At 41.7% G+C, this 19,288-nt stretch overlaps 1 protein-coding gene across 2 annotated transcripts in view; it reads right to left on the bottom strand.

The window, feature by feature from the left end:
- The window catches only part of mllt3 (MLLT3 super elongation complex subunit), a 155,199-nt gene that overhangs the window by 86,398 nt on the left and 49,513 nt on the right, over positions 1-19,288 (bottom strand). For both annotated transcript variants that reach the window (XM_060846639.1, XM_060846638.1), the window contains exons 3-4: positions 2,999-3,081; positions 59-202 (exon numbers count right to left, since the gene is read on the bottom strand). In XM_060846639.1, the coding sequence (XP_060702622.1) occupies positions 59-202; positions 2,999-3,081 (227 nt within the window). The remainder of the gene's footprint in view (positions 1-58; positions 203-2,998; positions 3,082-19,288) is intronic.

Genomic DNA, 19,288 nt, shown 5'->3' on the forward strand with positions numbered 1-19,288 from the left:
CTCAACTTTACCACTGGCTTCCTGAACACTAATATTTTAAATTGAAACAAGAACATACCCCTCCTGCTTTCAGCAATTTTCGACGGAATTCCTCCGTTGGGTTGTTGAAAGTGAGTTTTTCACATCGGAGGTGATTTACAGGCGGATGTCCTTCAAGGTGCAGGAATAAGTCATAATCAAACCGTACCTTCTTGGGCTCTTCCTAAAGAAGAAAAAAGGATATAAAACTCACTGCTCAAGGTTTGTCATCAAAGATTCAAACTTAGGCTTTTAATTCTCCTACCTATGACCGAGCTAATTTTGTATCCAACTTGCCAAGTCACCATGGTTTCCATGTGATTTGATCTTCTGTACTAGCTCACCATTTGGGACCCTGTCAAATGTAAATCCTATGTAGACAACATCCACTGCTCTACACATCAACCAACTTCCTCAAATAACTTTATCAAATCTGTCAAACAAGACCTGTCCTGCCTAAAGCCATGACTGTCCCGAATAAATCCATTCTTTTCCAAATCTGAGTAAATCTTGTCCTTGAGACTCTTCTTCAATCATTTCCCCACCACTGACTCAAGGCTCACCAGTCCATAATTTCCTGGATTATCCCTGTTGTCCTTTTTTAAGCAAAGGTACAATATCTATCAACAAGAGAGTTCTCAAGCTCGGTTTAAAAACACTTCAACTGGTCAAAATGATTACCAAGTTGAGTCAAAACGATCAATCACAAAGTAGTCAAATACCTGGATATTCACAGGGTTTGTGCTGCTCATTGCTGTGGTATGATTTACAGCACTGCATCTTGAGTAGGATACTGCCAACAGAAACAAGGTACTAAACAACTCCTCAGTACAGCATAAAGTTAACACCAATATACTGGGCAACAGCTCGAACTATGGCACAATCATAGCAGTACGAGTTTACACCTATCACTTTTCAACGCCTAATCCCAATCCTTGTAGTGCTCTGAATGGATCCCCATTTAGGCACAAGCAGCAACACATCTTCTGACCAGTGTCTTCGCAGGTTTCTAAGCTCAGTGCTGATTTCAATAATATCAACACCTAACTTCCACCCTATTTTGTTTCTGGCTTCTTTATTGGTTTTGGTTTTGACGGTCTATCTGATTTCAGTCAGCAGCGTTCATCATTCTGCATTATTTGGTTTCTTATTCACACTCCCTTTCAATTTACACCAATCCTTTTGCTATGTCATGTCTCCTGTCCTTCAGTCTATCACGCTTCCTTTCTCCACCAGCCTCATGCACTCCCCTCGCCCCTTGCACATTCTTGAAACCCATTATCTCCTTCACATTCCAACACTATTTCTAGCAATTTAACTCTTAAGCCAATAACACGACGCAAAAAATTTAGGGATAAAATTTCTGTGACGCCTAAAGGTGAAAGGATGTTTTTTGGACTGGAGCAAATAGCAAGGAACTCTTAATTTCCTTTTGATAAGGAACAAGCAGTCATGCAGTTCAACAAATCAGCAAAAGAAAATTTGCAGAGGATTTTAGGAGAATTTCCCCGCAACACACAAGCACACACGTGCTTGTGCACAAACAGAGGGCTAAGGTCTGAAAAGTATTAAACTTGGAATTGGATTCCTTTACTGTTTCAAAAGTAATTTTCAACAGCCAATTGGTGATGATTAATTTAGGCTTAAGGGGAAAGAGCTGGTTCAGTCACAAAGCTTGACTATAATCTCCTTTAGAAATCGAAAGACCATGTAAAAATGGGAAAAATTGGAAACTTTGTCACGGGGTGTTTACTACATGAAGTCTTGTTTGCTTTGGCAGAGCTGTTCTGTTGAAGAGACTCTCTTTGTAAGGTCAGACTATTATACCACTGTATTGGCGAGCAGGGATGGGGAGGGAAGGAATGACAAGTGATGGAAAATGCTTTGCGCTTAAAGTATTTTAAACCAAACTCTGAAATGGTTTATCCTTCTGAACAGCAGCAGTTTTCATATTTAGACAAGTCATTTACATTGATGTATTTGTTTAACATTTTAGACTGGCTCCAAACATCAAAAATTGACAAATCGATTGTTGGCACATCCAATTCTTCTGTTAGCACTTACATTTGTTCTGATGGACGAACCAAAGCCTTATCAGACATATCACAGCAACATGACCACTGCCTCCATTAGAAAGAGGGTGGTACATGTATGGAATGAGCTGCCAGAGGAAGTGGTGGAAGCTGGTACAATTGCAACATTTAAGAGGCATTTGGATGGGTATATGAATAGGAATGATTTGGAGGGATATGGGCCGGGTGTTGGCAGGTGGGACTAGATTGGGTTGGGATATCTGGTTGGCATGGGATGTGTTGGACTGAAGGGTCTGTTTCCATGCTGTTCATCTCTATGACTTTATAATCACACTTATGAATTAACAACAACTTAAGCAACGCCATTAATTCAGTCAATCATTAATTGCAATTTGACAAACTCCAATTAAAAGTTAAATTATTTGATCAATAATTTAATATTTTTTTCCAACAAAATTCTTTTAAACTTCACGATAAGATAGACAAGTGTTGAAAAATGGGTGCTGCAAGCAGATTATTAGCTGCATTAGCAAATACTTATGTATGTTCTTTTCATTTATATACATAGCAGGGTAGCTATTTTGCTTAACATTTCATCGTATGAAACAGTTTAGAAGTATTCACCTTCCTCACCAAACCATAGTAGGGTCATTCCTCGTTCTAAAGGATATAGTGCTGCACTTGCTGGAGTTCGGTCAATTCTTTTTGGGGGTGGAGGGAATGATGAAGATGAGAAATTTATACTTTGTTACCAGTTAAAAACTTGAGTTGTTATGCAAATCCTATTAATGTTAAACTGCAAACTTCAATAATCCACTTATTTCAGCATACAATAGACTTCAAAAAAAAAGAACAATTTTTAAAAAGTCAGTTGAGAAATTGATCCTGTTGTCATTCCAACAGTAGAATAAGAAGCGCACGCTAATGTTAGATATCAACGTCTTTACCTTGTTTCTGAAATACACTTCAATCGGCATTATAAAGCCAGCGTATCCGGACTCCTCCACTTTGTATGGTGGATCCTTGCACACTGCACTCAAAAAAGAAAGAGATTATGAAATCGTTCAGAATAGGAAATACCCACCCTGAAATAAAAAGTAAATAACGGAATGCAATCAAGTCAAATCTTCTTCTTAGAGGATACGAAAAAATTGCAAGCAACTCTTGCTATAACATGCAAACAGGAAAAGAAACAGAATAAAATTTGGACAACTTGACCCAAGTTGATTTTCCGCACACTGGGCATAGTTAAGCTTTCCACAAACGAGAGAAATCCGAGTGCCATGTTTTGCCACTGAACAACGACAATTGTACAAATCCAGATCTTGAGATGGACCAACAACCTCAGAACTTTCTCAATCAACCCCCAGAAAGCACAACTCAACAGGAAAATCAGTCCCTCGTAAAAATCTCTAAGAAAGCTAATTCATCCATAAACCTGAACAAGTCCAGAACCTTCTTGAACCAAACACTTCTCTTTCATTCATAAATGTCTAAAATTGCCAAAGATGATCACCCCCCGAAGGAAAATGGGTTATCCCAGACAAACTTATTGCTCGCTAACTGCTGGAGAGTACCTTAAGCAACAGAGCTACTGAGAAACAATGAAAGAAATTGCTGGGAGAGCTCAGCAGGTCTGGCAGCATCTGTAAAAGAGAAATCAGAGTTAACGCTTCCTGTCCAGTGACACTTCCTCAGAACAATTGATTTATGATTCACAGTCGTGTTATACTTGTTTCAGTTTACAATGCAAAACTGAACGAATGATTGGTCTGTCTTGGGTACAGACTCAGAGATTTACAGATTGGAATAAAATATCTTACCCAAGCATAAAAATGTCCTTCATTAAGTTTGTTTATGCTTCAGAATTAAACTGCGGAGTAAAGTTGTAGCAAACAGCCATTCAAAATAAAATGAGAAAATGCTGGAAATAAAGTACACACGACTTGGATTGAAATGCAGTCATGCACAAAGCTCTGTCCTAGCCTGCCATACTCATGTGCCCTCGACCAGGAAGCAGACACCTCGTCAACAAACATCTGACATTTTATTGCAGTAGGTGTCCTGTGTTGAACTCACTGCTACGTGTGGTACACTGGAAATATGGTGCCCAAAGATTCACTGAGGTGAGTAATTCAAAAAGGAATTTAAAAGAACTGCTACTGAAACTATTTTTTAAAGAAACCGCTGAAGAGAAAACAGCTGTGGCTTTTCCCCAAGGAGCGACCACGGGGATGAGCGAGATAACTTGGAGCTAAGAATTTTTTGCATCAATAAATGGCCAAAATATGCAACAACTACAGATTTGTTGAGCAAACCAGAGCAAGTACAGGTTGCTTCTCTTTCTTCACTGTTGGGAAGAGGTTGTTTTAAACTGTATTTCACTCCAAATCTCTCTTACGTACAGAAGAACATACAGCAGAGATTTTAGACGCTATAGAGGCATGCCTTCAGCCACAAGTTAACTTTATACATGACAAGTCTATATTCAATATGAGGTAACAAAGTGAGAGACGGTTCATTGATCATACATAATGTCATTAGTCTGAGTTTGCAGAAACTTGTGAATCTGTGCAATTAAGAGATGAGCTAAGTGGACACAGGAATTTTGAAGAACAAAATGGATCTAGGAGTGCAGGTTCATAGCTCCTTGAAAGTAGAGTGTCGCAGGTACACAGGATAGTGAATGCGGTGTTTGGATTGCTTTCCCTTATTGGTCAGAGTATGGAGTACAGGAGTTGGGAGGTCATTTTGCAGCTGTACAGGACATTGGTTAGGCCACCTTTGGAATTTTCTGATCTCCTTCCTAATGGAAGGATGTTGTGAAACTTGAAAGGGTTCAGAAAAGATTTACAAGGATGCTGCCTGGGTTGGAGGATTGGAGTTTTAGGAAGAGGCTGAACAGGCTGGGGCTCTTTTCCCTGGAGCATCGGAGGCTGAGTGGTGATCTTATACATGTTTATAAAATCATGAGGGGCATGGATAGGATAAATAGACAAAGTCTTTTCCCTATGGTGGGGAGTCCAGAATTAGAGGGCATAGGTTTAGGGTGAGAGGGGAAAGATATAAAAAGGGATCCAACAGCCAACGTTTTCATGTGTATGGAATGTGCTGCCAGAGGAAGTGGTGAAAGCTGGTACAATTACAAGATTTAAAAGGCATCTAGATGGATATATGAATAGGAAAGGTTTAGAAGGATATAGGCCAAGTGCTGGCAAATGGGACTAGATTGGGATAAGGTATCTCGTCGGCATGGACGAGTTGGACCGAAAGTTCTGTTTCTGTGCAGTACATCTCTCTGACACTAGGACTCTATATATAAAAAAAAGTGGAAGCATGCTTTGATGAAGCCAAGTCTGCACTCAAGAGAGAAACTGACCTGTGCAGAAGTGCTGAAGTGGTCACAAGGTAGAGCATTTTCACAAGATTGTTAAAGCAGAGGTGTAGAAGTGGGCTAAATCAAGTCTGCTCCCCCATTCTATGAGGTTACGCTGTTTATCCTCAACTCTACTTTCCTAACCTTTTCCTGCAACCCTCAATTGCCTTGCTATCCATGTCAACCTTGAACATACTTCACGATCCAATCTCAAACTCCTCTGGAGTAAAGAATTCAGCAAAAAAAAAAAAGTTCCTCATCTCAGTCTTGAACACGCAACCCCTCATTTTGGAGATTACGCTCTCTGGGGCCAGACTTTCCCACAACAGGAAACAAACTTGCCACATCTATCCTTTCAAGCTCCCTAAGAATTTTGATGACTTGAATAAAGGTTGACTCTCATGATTACAAGCCCAATCGACTCAACCACCCCTCATGAACCTGGGATCAACCCCAGAGTGAACCTTCTCTGGTCAGCTCCAATTCTTCTTTCCTCAGGAAATGGGGCCCAAAACCGTTCAGTATTCCAGCTGTGGTCTGACGAGTGCCTTGTATAATTTTAGCAAAACCTCCCTATTTTTACATTCCATTCCTTTTGAAATAAAGGCAACATGCCATTGGCCTTCCTGATCATCTGCTGAACGTGAATGCTCGCTTGTGATTCAGGCATTTCTACCTCACTCTGTGCTGAAGTTTTGTGCAGTCATTTTTTCCAAATTATAGTCAGCTCTTCTACTCCTCCTGCCAAATCGCACAACCTCATGGTTCTCCACTTTATATTTGTTTCCAAGTTGTTGCCGATTCACTCAACCAGTCTACTTTCCCTCTAAATTCTGTCACCCTCAGTACTTGTCTTCCCACTTATTTTTGTGAGGTGTGCAAACATTGCTATGATACATTCACTTTCCTCATCCAAGTCAAGTAAATTTTAAATACACTTGAAATAATTGTAAATACACTAAACAATTTTTGTCCCAATCCCTGTACACTCCATTCCTTACAGGTTGCCAACCTGAATGCTTCCCTTCTCCCAACTCTTTACTGCTGGAGTTATTGAATCGTCCGTCCATGCTAATACATTCCCACAACACCATGGGCTTTCAGCTTATTAAGCTGTACCTTATCAAACCCCTTTTGTAGATCTACATTACGTCAACCAATTTCCATTGATCTGTCATGCTTGTTCCTTCCTCAAAAGGATTCCACTAAAATTGTCAGATATATTTCCCCTTCACGAGGCCTTTTGCTTGATTGAAAGATTTGGAAATACATAATACAATGTTATACCCTTTAAAGTAGAATAACATTTTCCCTGACAGTTATTCAGCTGTCTTATTTTTCCTTCTTTTTGGTTCCCTCACCTTTGGAAGAAGGCATCAACATTAGCAGTTTTCCAATCCTCTGGATTATTGGAAGATTGTTACCAGTGCATCCACTACCTCTGTACCCATTTCCTCTAATGTAAACCATCAGAATGTGGAGCATTTATTAGCCTTTGGACCCCTTAGTTCTCTAGTACTCATGATGGAGCAGACTAGGTGTCCATGATGCTGACAGAGAGTCTGTCACTGTCCTACCCTGGTGTCCAGAGTAATGGCATATCTGCAAATACCGCAGAAGACATCATGTGTAAGAGTTGGCACGCTCAGTGTGGAGAAACCTGGGTCCCCATTGCAAAGAAGTTGAACAATTTTACACACGGGTGGGGTGGCTGAAAAGCACAAGATGATTTAAATGGCTAATGGAGAGATCAGGACTCAAAATTCTGTTGAACCACTGAACTAATCTGTTGCATGGCGTGGAGCAGATAGGGCAAAGATGGAAGTTTGTGACTGTCGACATGAGGACTAACTGCAGAAGGAGAACGTCAGGTCAATGTAAAACGCCAGATAGACACTGGTGTATCATGAAACGTCATACCTTCAAGATGGCTCAACTTGGCAATTCAAAAACGAAGCCCACAAAAGGAAGGTTCAGCCTGTATGATGGCACTACACTCGTGCCAACAGGGCAGATTATTCTGTCGGCCCACTGTGACAGCATGAAGGAGGAGTTTGTCGGAGTGTTATGGATGCGCAGTGTTCTCAGGGTCCAGACTAAGCAGTACCATTCACTAAGAACTGACTGTGTGGAGTTTGCACGTTCTCCCCGTGTCTGCGTGGGTTTCCTCCGGGTGCTCCGGTTTCCTCCCACAGTCCAAAGATGTGCGGGTCAGGTGAATTGGCCAAGCTAAATTGCCCGTAGTGTTAGGTAAGGGGTAAATGTAGGGGTATGGGTGGGTTGCGCTTCGGCGGGTCGGTGTGGACTTGTTGGGCCGAAGGGCCTGTTTCCACACTGTAAGTCTAATCTAATCTAATCAAGCAGCTGGTGACCACCATGCCAGTGCTGAAATACCACAACATAAATTGAGAAGCTACCTGCAGTGTGACAACAGTGAGAGCGCACTTAGAGCAATCCAAATGCATTCACACCCAAGGCGCTAACATTAAAATACTCTTCCAAAAGCATAACAAACATTAAGTGAGATCAGAAGCAGTGAAAGACCAGAGAGTGATAAATAAATAAAAATCCGAAGTGGAGCAGCAGAAAACCAAATTTCATTTTGATCAAACCAGCAAAACCATTGCCAGAATGTTGGAGCAGAAAGCCAGTCAGAGGACAATCTCAACAAACGTCAGCCCAAATGCCAACTTGGGATCTTGCTAAAACAGTTGTCTCAATCGTATACAGATGAGCCAGAATGAGCAACACAACCACAGGTACATCCTGCTCCTCGGATGCTGCCTGACCTGCTGGGCTTTTCCAGCACCACACTCTTGACTCCGATTTCCAGCATCTGCAGTCCTCACTTTCAACCACTGGTACAGACAGGGGTCAAATCACAGGGTCCTCAACTGGTCCACTGCTTTTGGTGATGCTAACTTCCTGCCTCAGTATCTTTGCCTCGCCTGTTCCCCTCCATTCTTGTGGGGCAAGTCTTGTCTGACTGGAGACAGAAACATTGGTTTTCCTAGCAAATGCGACCACCAGCGTAAGCTTAGTGTGTGCCTGACACAGACTGAATAAGTCTTTTTAATGATTACAGTCATCGTCTCGTTAGATTGGATGTGCAAACAAACAACAGTAAGAGAAAAGGTGATGACAATGATTATAACAAGGCTATCATTTCATCTGTGCCATGCACTGATCAGGTAATATACACATCCCAATCCAAACCACTTTCTGCATAAAAACATGCTCCTGCGTGACCTGTATTTTTTAAAAACAAAAGTTGCCTTGAATCTGCCTTTTCTGATTATTGATCCTCCACCTGATCTTCATTTTATTTTTCTACCTAAACCCTTCATTTTTTGGTGTATTTTTTTACATGTCAAGTCTCTCGGCCCGCATGCTGTTGCGATGATTACTTTCTGTGGCAAAGTTATCTCCTAACTACCGCATAATTGCAGCTACTTCACATCACCGAAGGCATCTTAAATGGCTTTGGTAGACACACTCTGATGTGCCTTTTGTGAAGCAAAATTCCAGCACAACATTCTCAAGGTGCAATCTGTGCAGAAGTGGTGAAAGGGTTAATTGCCTCACCATTATACTAACAGCAAATACTGACCATTTAGTGTAACAAAGACAAAATAAAAAGATGCGCACACATTGAAGCATGAGCATTTGGTTCCACAGCTGCAAATGTGTTGCTGGTCAAAGCACAGCAGGTTAGGCAGCATCTCAGGAATAGAGAATTCGACGTTTCGAGAGGGCTTATGCTCGAAACGTCGAATTCTCTATTCCTGAGATGCTGCCTAACCTGCTGTGCTTTGACCAGCAACACATTTGCAGCTGTGATCTCCAGCATCTGCAGACCTCATTTTTTACATTTGGTTCCACAAACATGAAGCTTGCCAAGCTGCAATAACTCAGCACAAGTGTTTCTGGCAATATAATAGATTATATTTTCTAATGAACTATTTCCACCAATTCAAAATAGGAGCTGAAAACAAGCTGACTAGCCGTAGGCATTTGCTGGCGCTGAAGAAAACATAGTTTCAGGAGTTCACATGTAATCAGATCGCCTCAAATGTTTAACATAAAACACCAAGTGTGGCTGGTCAGAATTTAATTATGCTTATTGGTACATAATGCGAGTATTTCCATTTGGTAGGAGACTTTAGGCAGGTAATTTTGCATGCTGTTAATTATTAGTCAAGATGGAAAGCAAATGTATTTTCGGTTTGAAGGGACACACCATTTCCAAGAACAGAGCATTTCCAAAATAGGAAAAGACCATTATCATTGATCTTATACCCAGCAATCTTCTCAGACTTCATTCATTCTCTTACTCAACGAGGTTAGGGATCGCAAACTTAAATTTTCAAACCCTCGAGTGGTAATCTGAATGGTCAAGTGCATTGCTGGCATCAACCTTTGCTTCACTGACCTGCCTAATTTAAAAGTTTATGGTATAATGTATTGAACCCTTCACCATAATTAGCACTTTAACCTTTTCTGCAAAAACATTTGAAATTTCAAAAGAGATGCTTCATTGCTCCTTTTCAAATGGAACAATTATTTGCAAATTTTAACAAAAAAGATTGATGAAGAAAAACATTACATAGCTCTGAATCAGACTTACGCTTTACTCTTTTGGAAATGAATCGAAAAAGACGACTTAAGCAGACCAGGATTGAGGGCAGCACAAACTTAATATCTGTACAAACAGGTAAAATTGTTAACATTTTGACAATATCTGCAAAAGAGTCAATAAATGGCACATAAAGTAAGACCACCCTTATGGATTATTTATGTAACATATTAGGAACCATGACTGGATCTTAAAAAAGCAGAAATTTCTACTCAACTTGCGTAAAAGCACCAACCAAAAGTCACTTAATACACAAAGCTACATTCGAGACTGATACCCACTAAATCTTGTTGCAGGATGAGATACATTAAAACTTTAATATAAAAAGAAGCACACAAAAACGTGGTGGTTCAGGCAAAACATTACATCCTTTATTAACATCCTCAACAAGGAAATGCAGGTACTTCACTGCTCCATTATTGCTCCAAGTACCACAGCCAAATCAGACCTCCTCTGGAAATCTCAGCCAGGCCAGAGGTAGTATTCTGATGCCAGAGGCATCAGAAGATAGGGAGAATCAACTTTTCAGGCAGGACTCTTCAGGGGTCTTCTGATGCTGCTTGACCTGCTGTGCTTTTTCCAGCCCCACATTATATCATCTGACTTTCCAGCATCTGCAGACCTCACTATCCCATTAGCATTATGGCAGGTCCATGCAACAGATGGATGGATCTCTATATCTCTACAAGGTCGGATAGGATTCTGTAGGAGTGACAGGACAGATAAAGTGGAAAAATAATCAAAACAGCCCCTAACCCAGACAGTCTAATATAATCAGGGCCTCTGCTTAAGTTTTGCCAAGCTCTGACCTCATTTTCCAATAAACCTGGTGCTGCCCCTGGCATGTCCCCCTGCAGTCTGGATTCAACCACAGTTGAGGCCCTGGCTAGGTGATAACAGTAGAATGGAGGGCTTTGTGGGTACGGATTGTGGGTAAACCCAATTCTGCTTCTCTGCTGCGGATTCCTAATGAAGGGCTCTTGCCCGAAACGTCGATTCTCCTGCTCCTCGGATGCTGCCTGACCGGCTGCGCTTTTCCAGCGCCACACACTCGACTCCTCCAGCTGCTGCTGACAGCGGACACCAGGAGCTTGGATGCCCAGCCTTCAACTACTTGAAGTACAGCCGGTTCTGATCGAACATGAAAGTTCTACTCTTGTGCAATCTCGCTTTATAAGAAAATTGTACAATAGCCGCACTGTTTAAACTAGTGGGGCCAGAATTGCATTGTAGCCAATACAGGTAAGGAAAGTTTGCATCCTACAAATAACGCTCTAAATCCTTCAATCACATTAAAGAAATACGTGTTATAGCAGAACGGACTGTATATCCCATTCAGCACAGTAGTTGTGACAGAGGACTTCCTCAAAGTGAAGGCTGGATTTTTTTCTGTGCTATGGTCACTCCTCTCAATACTATCATAAACAGATGCATCGCTGCAGGTAGATTGCTAAAAGGGAGGTCAAACAGGTTTTTCCCTTGTTGGTTCCTTCCTCACTTAGCCAGTGCAATCATCAGATGCCATATCACTTGCCCTTCACTCCTCCCTAGAACATCTTGACACCAAGAACAGCTACGTGAGAATCCTACTCATTGAAGGCTGAATTGTAGTCAACACTATTATCCCCTAGAGACTGATTATTAAACTTAGTTATTTCAGACTAAGCCCCACTCTGTAACTGGATCTTCAGTTTCCTGACCCACAGGCCCCACAGTGAAGATGGGGGATAATATTTCATCCTCACTAACACTCAACACTGGAGCCCCCCAGGGGTGTGTACTCAACCCCCTACTGTACTCACTGTATACCTATTACTGCATCGCCAAATACCAGCCTAATGCCATCTACAAATTTGCTGATGACACCACCACTGTAGGTCAAATCTCAGATGGTGACGAAACAGACAAGAGGTGAAAGATCTGGAAAAATGATGCACTGAGAAAGACCTAGCTCTCAATGCCGGCAAAACCAAGGAACTCATTATTGACTTTCAGCGGGATGTCACTCATGTCCCCCCTACACATTAACAGCACAGAAGTGGAATGAGTGGAGAGCATCAAGCTCCTGAGAGTGGTCATCAGCAACAAGCTTCCTTGGACTCTTCATGTGGACGCACTGGTTACAAAGGCCCAACAACGTCTCTTCTTCCTCAGGCAGCTGAGAAAATTTGGCATGATGGCGAATACCCTTGCCAATTTTTATAGGTGTGCCAGAGAGCATTCTGTCCAGACGTATCACTACCTGGTATGGCAACTGTGCCACTCAAGATCGGAGACGGTTACAGAGAGTGGCGAACTCGACCCAGACAATCACAAAGGCCAAAGGCCAACCTCCCATCTATAGAATCCATCTACCAGGCCCACTGTCATGGAAAAAGTGAGGACTGCAGATGCTGGAGATCAGAACTGAAAATGTGTTGCTGGAAAAGCGCAGGTCAGGCAGCATCCAAGGAGCAGGAGAATCGACGTTTCGGGCATGAGCCCTTCAAGAAAAAGTTGTCAAGGAAAGACTGCTAGCATTCTCAAAGATCCATCCCATCCTGACAATGTTTTTCTACAACTTCTCCCAACGGGGAGAAGGTACAGAAGCCTGAACACACACACCAGCCGGTTTCATAACAGTTCCTACCCTACTGTTGTTAGAATACTGATTGGACTCTCAAACTCTGAACAATCACCTGTACCTGTGTTTTTGGTTTTGCTGCTGTTTACCTATTATTTACTTATCTATGCTAACTCTGATCTGCCTGTATTGCTCACAACACAGAGCTTTTCACTGCGTGTCGGTACATGTGACAATAAATTCAATTCAATCCAATCCAATCGTTGCTGGCAGTACCAAACCACTCTTCGTGCTGGGGCTTTGAAATACTCCACTCAGTGTACATTCTGTGACCTTGCCCCCCTCAGTCCGATTCCCAAGTATCGTTCAACACGGAGGAACACTGATTCATCAGCTTTGGGTATAATCAGTAGGAGGTTTCCTCACCCAGGTTTGCTGAGGTACATGAGATTTCATTGGGTCCAGAGTCGATGCTGAGGACAAGATAACTCTCCCTACTGACTGTACACCACTATGTACCACCTCTGGGTTGGTTAATCCTGCTAGTGGGACAGGACACATCCAGACAGGACGATGGGACAGAGACAGAGACAGAGACAATGTCAGGATGTTGCTGGACCTGCCAAGCAGAAAACGCTCCCAAGCTCCAGGTATTAATCAGGCAGACTCTGCAGTGTCAACAAGGCTGCACCACGGTCCTTTCTGGCTCCATGGTCAACACTCATTCATCCACCCAGTGTCATTGCATCTCACGGACTTTGCAACAGTTAGATACAGTGGAGTACTGGTAATTCAGGAAAGCAATGGCGTAGTGGTATTATCGCTAGACTGTTAATCCTGAGATCGAGATAATGTTCTGGGGCCCTAGGTTCGAATCCTGCTACAGCAGACAGTGGAATTTGAACTCAGTAAAATATAGAGTCATAGAGATATACAGCATGGAAACAGATCCTTCAGTCCAATCTGTCCATGCCGACCAGATATCCCAACCCAACCTAGTCCCACCTGCCAGCACCCGGCCCATATTCCTCCAAACCCTTCTTATTCATATACCCATCCAAAAGCCTCTGAAATGCTGCAATTGTTCCAGCCTCCACCACTTCCTCTGGCAGCTCATTCCATACATGTACCACCCTCCGTGAAAAAGTTGCCCTCAGGTCTCTTTCATATCTTTCCCCTCTCACCCTAAACCTATTCCCTCTAGTTCTGGACTCCCCGACCCCAGGGAAAAGACTTTGCCTATTTATCCTATCCATGCCCCTCATAATTTTGTAAACCTCTATAAGGTCACCCCTCAACCTCTGATGCTCCAGGGAAAACAGCCCCAGTCTGTTCAGCCTCTCCCTATAGCTCAAATCCTCCAACCCTGGCAACATCCTTGTAAATCTTTTCTGAATCCTTCCAAGTTTTAAAGCAAAATTCTGAAGTCCACTGCCAAGTTAATCCAGTGCAACAATATTCCCATTAAACAGGGGTCGCTGATCAATTTAGGGAATGGAGGAACGGAATTCTCAAATTGCGCTGAACAATCTCTCAGCCAATGATGCACAAGCAGAAGATGTTACATAGCTGCTGGTGACTTCTTTCAGCTGCACTCTCAAAACAGAAGTTCCCCATCTGGCCGCTTCCAACATGGTTCAACTCTCACGTATGCTCAACCTCAAACCTCCTCACAAAAGTATTTTTATAATAAAGAAAGGAGGACTTTGCAAAAAAGAAACAGAACAACTGGCTTGGCTTTTTAAATCGGAAGGAACCATTATCTTGAATTTCTGGCTTCAAGTTTTATCTGAAAATGTTAACATGCAAATTTTTCTTCTTGCTATTTAAGTTCAACATCATGATGGTCAGAAACTGGAACACATGCATAGGTTTTGCATTCAGCACTCCGGTGCCAAGCACTCTCCATGCTATCTGAAAGCAGAGGGAACTTTGCCCGGTTTGCTCCTGGATGCCTGAAAAATTCAGGAAGGCAATGGAAAACAGCCTTCTGCTGCAAGATGAAACGACCTTCGATTCCAGACCACAGAAGAAAAATGGTATAAAGTCCAAATGCTGTTTCATGCACATCAGTACAGTATCCACTTGGGACTGGAATTGCTGTGGACAAGGGAATTACTGTTAGACAAAAAAAAAATCCCTTGTTTGCAAAATGGGCTGGGCGACAGAAACTTTTTTTTAAAAAAAGCCCAAAACTAAAAGTAATGGTAAACCATACAGTGATTTATTCTGTTAAAAAAACCAGCAAGTTGGGCTGACAAATAAGAACAAGCCAGAACCTCAATCTGAAAATCCCAAGTTTCTGAAACACGGATGGTGGTCACAGCAATAATTCAAAACATGCCAAATAAGCAGGACGTATGCATTTAAAAATATATAATGCTCAGAATTCTTTACTAAAGCTCGCCTTACATCATCAAGGACTAGAGTTCAGTTCCGGCCTCAGGTGATTGTGTGGAGATTGCACATTGTCCCAGTGTCTGCGTGGTTTTCCTCCCACAGTCCAAAGATGTGCAGGTTAGGATGGATTGGCCATGGGGTATGGCCCTGTGGTGCCTGGGATATGCAGGCGAGGTAGATTAGCTAGGGTAAATGTGGGGTTACGGGATGGAGTGGGGTGTACTCTCTGGCCCAAATAGCCTCTTTCCACAACGTAGGGATTCTAGGATTCTATGACATACCAATATGTACATGAAAAGCCATGGTGTGAATTTATAATTTGCTAATTGAATTTTGGGCAAATTTTAGGGAGAAGCTTTGTTCGGAACAGCTCTATTGCATTGTTCACAACTGGCTAGTTGTCACCAGGAAAGTCCACACACATTGGAATGATTTGATTTTTTACCACACTGCATTTTCAAACATTTCCTTCCGAAAGCTCAAGCATGGCAGATGGAGTTCAATTTGGATAAAATGCAAGGATTTGCATTTTCATATAACAAACAGGGGCAGGACTCCTACAGTTAATGCTCGGGCCTTGGGCCATGTTGCAGAGGGACCTAGAGGTTCAGGTACATAATTCTTTGAAGGTTGCATCTCATGTAGGTGTTTGGCATGCATACCTTCATTGCTCAGTCCTTTGAATAAATGATTTGGGACACCATGTTGAGGTTGTACAGGACATTGGTGAGGCCTCTTCTGGAGTACTGTGTTCAGTTCTGGTCGCCCTGCTATAGGAAGGATATTATGAGGCTGAAGGGTGTTCAGAAGAGGTTTACTAGGACGTTGTCAGGTTCGGAAGGTTTGAATTATAAAGAAAGGCATGATAGGCTGGGACATTTTTCACTGGAACGGAGGAGGTTGAGAGATGACCGTACAGGTTTATACAATCATGAGGGGTATAGATAAGGTAAAATGGTGGGTATTATTTCTCTAGGATGGGCAATCTTCAAAACCAGCAAGCATACTTTTAATGAGAGGGAAGAGAGATTTAAAAAGATACGAGAAGCAATATTTTTTTACACAGAGCGCGATTTGTATGGGGAATGAACTTCCTGAGGGCACAGTTACAATGTTTAAAGACTCTTCGATAAGTACATGAATAGGAAAGGTTTGGAGGGATATGGGCCAGGAGCAGGCAGGTGGGACTAGATAAGTTTGGGATTATATTCAGCATGGACTGATTGAACTGAAGGGTCAGTTTCCATGCTGTATGACTCTGTCTCCAAGAGCTATAAATTTTAGCTAATTTTACATTTAAAAACATTAGCATGGATATGGCACAGGAACAGGAGGAAGGTGACATTGAGAGTCAGGTCTTTGCCAGTCCCCTGTAAAGATACAGGCCCACCCAATGCAGAGTCCCACCCCTGCTATAACCTTCGCGCAATATTTCCTTTTAAATGCTTAACCAAATCTCTTATGAAAGACACAATCAACTGTGCCTCACCCTTTCAGCAAGTGTATTCAGATCCTTATTACTGATCCCATGACATTTTTTCTTCAAGTCACATTTAGGTAGATCACTTTAAAGTCCATGCTCTCTGGTCCTTTTGCACTTGAGGGAAGAGCTTCTCACCCTCCTCTGCCTAGGCGTATTAAATCAAGTCTCTCACCAACAAAGACAACTCCACCTTCTATAATCTATCCACGTAACTGAAGTCCTTCGCCCTTACATTGAGTCTCTCACAGCCTGGATACGTGTCTTCATAAATGTTGGCCAGAATTGGACCAGTTGAGACCTTCCCACTGCTACACACAGATCCAATGTAACTTCCCAGCTTTTTGCACACTGGACCTGCATTTATTAAAACACTTTCTCAACCAGGCCTGCTACTTTTAATGATGTGCACAAAGCTATCCTCGGGTCTCGGTTCCTGTACCACCTTAGCAATCGCTTGCTTGCTTTCTTTTTGGTTATTCTCATTCTCCCAGTCAAAAGGTACCACTTTTCTGAATGAAATTTCATCCGTCAAGCATTTACCCATTCCATCAGTTTATGCCCAAGTCCATCAATACCCTCAACAAATCACAATACTTTCAAGTGCTGTCATCTCCAAAATTTTAAAAATGTACTTGTACACCCAAATATCAGGAATTAATATAGATCAAGAACACTAAAAGGACAGATGCAAAAATATTTAGAGTGTGTTTGACTAAATTCACTTTTACTTTCAAAATGTTAAATTTCTCACTTTTTAAATTTCACCCAGAAAACACAAAAATCATATTGGTTAAGTAAAACTGAAAGAGCCAATTATTATTAAATTTGAAGTTATAATTTTTACCCTTGCAAAGATCTCACTTGCAATTTCTACTGAAATCACATATTTCTCACACAGACACATAAACATTGCATTTCACAGATTTCCATTGTGACAGTGGGAGACTGTTTCCAGGAGCACAGTTATGAAGTGGTAAATGGTTCACGTTTAAAAAAGGTTACACTGCAGCTGTTGTTGAATATGATCCTGCAGTTAATTTCTTTCTTTGGGTGCAATCTAGTTCCAGTTTCCAACGGAACTTCTTGGATCACATGACCACATTTGAATTGACTCATTTCCAAAATCTACTTCATATTTGTTACAAATCATGTGGTTAATTGGCCAATTACATATTCGGTTTTTAAACTGAATGAGCCAGACAAGTTCTACATTAGTGACTTGCCACCTGTAGAGCTTTCCTCAACCTAATTCCACTAATTCCCAAATTCAGACTGGATTTTAATTCAGCAAGTTTTGGGAGTACAGCCAGTGCACTGACCTCAGGAAATATGCTACTTGCTAACTATGCAATGATGCAAAGATATTTCCAAGTAACATTCCAGAGACTTTCCTACCTAGAAGATCACAGCCTGTTCAAAGGCCAGAAATTTGGAAATCAAATTGCTAGAGTGCACAGACAAGTTGCGCATTCAGATAAAAAAAAAGGACCAGCCACCATTTATCAAGATGGCAATGGAAAAATCTTGTTTTTTGGACTGGGTTTTGGCATCTGCAGACAGAAGTTGCATTTATTTACTTCAGCAAGCTGGCAACAATTCTGGGAAATGAAGGGGGGGCGGGGGGGGTGGGAGGCGAGGTTGGGAGATTATTCTGAAGAGGAACATCTTTACAAGAGAGCAGTCCCAAAACAAATGGCTCAACGAATGCCAGCGATGCCTTAAACAAGCAGGTGGCATGTGTGTTTTTAACTGCAGTAATCACAATCAAGACATACAACTAAAATTACCAGAGTAATTTGCACATGAAATAAAAATTTTCTCCAACAATACCACTTAAAAAAGGAAATATTTGACAACAAATAATACTAAAAAATTCTTCCTAATTCCAACATACTTTCAACTAACCTGTCTGGCTTCTGTGTCTTTGTATTTCTATCCAAATTGTTCTCTGCTTAAATGGTTCAAACTACAACATCAAACTACAATAGACTTGTCTTAGTCAAAAGGCCGTGACGAATTCTGTGATCCTAGCAAACTTTGATTTTCATTTTAACTTTCAATTTGGGCTGTCAGGGAAATATGGACAGGAAGTGGTTTCTCCATATCGCCTTGGCCAGATTACCTCCTCCACACCAATGACCTGTGAGACACCAATAGAGTTTCTCTCTGATCATATCTGAATCAACCTACTATCTTTCTAACATTTGCAAACATAAGGACAAGGACAGGTCATAATTTCAATCATTGTTCACCACAACTGTTGGCCAGCGCAGAGGTCTGGCCGAATTCTGCCATGACTCGACGTCACGCTATTCGGTAGAGTAGAGTAATGAAGATGTCTGATCCCCATGCTTCTTATTGCTGAGACAGAAGCACTCATCACACTTTCTTTAAGCCAGTCATATATAACAGTTGAGCATTTTACCATTTCAAGCAGCAAACTATGTTTTCTGTGCTTCTTGCTAATATCTCTGGCAGACACAGGCGTGTCATTGCCTATGCAAATTAATTTAGTTCATTCTGGCTAGAAATGAATCGGTTTTTATGGAAATCTTAAAGGTATCACCTACATCAACATGACCAGACTGGTCATAATCAAGATCACGTTTGCTGAGCTTATCACTCAATCCTTCTTGCTGAACAAAAAAAAAATCATTCTGTTCTCCTCGCTCTCTCTCAGTATCAGTCTTACTGAGCTCTTCTATAAATGGCTCGTTGCAATTTTAATTGTACTTTCGTCAGCCAATTTCTTCACATCAAGACAACTCAATCCCCTCCT

Source organism: Hemiscyllium ocellatum, chromosome 2 (genome assembly GCF_020745735.1).
Source record: "Hemiscyllium ocellatum isolate sHemOce1 chromosome 2, sHemOce1.pat.X.cur, whole genome shotgun sequence".
In the NCBI taxonomy this organism is placed as follows: domain Eukaryota; kingdom Metazoa; phylum Chordata; class Chondrichthyes; order Orectolobiformes; family Hemiscylliidae; genus Hemiscyllium; species Hemiscyllium ocellatum.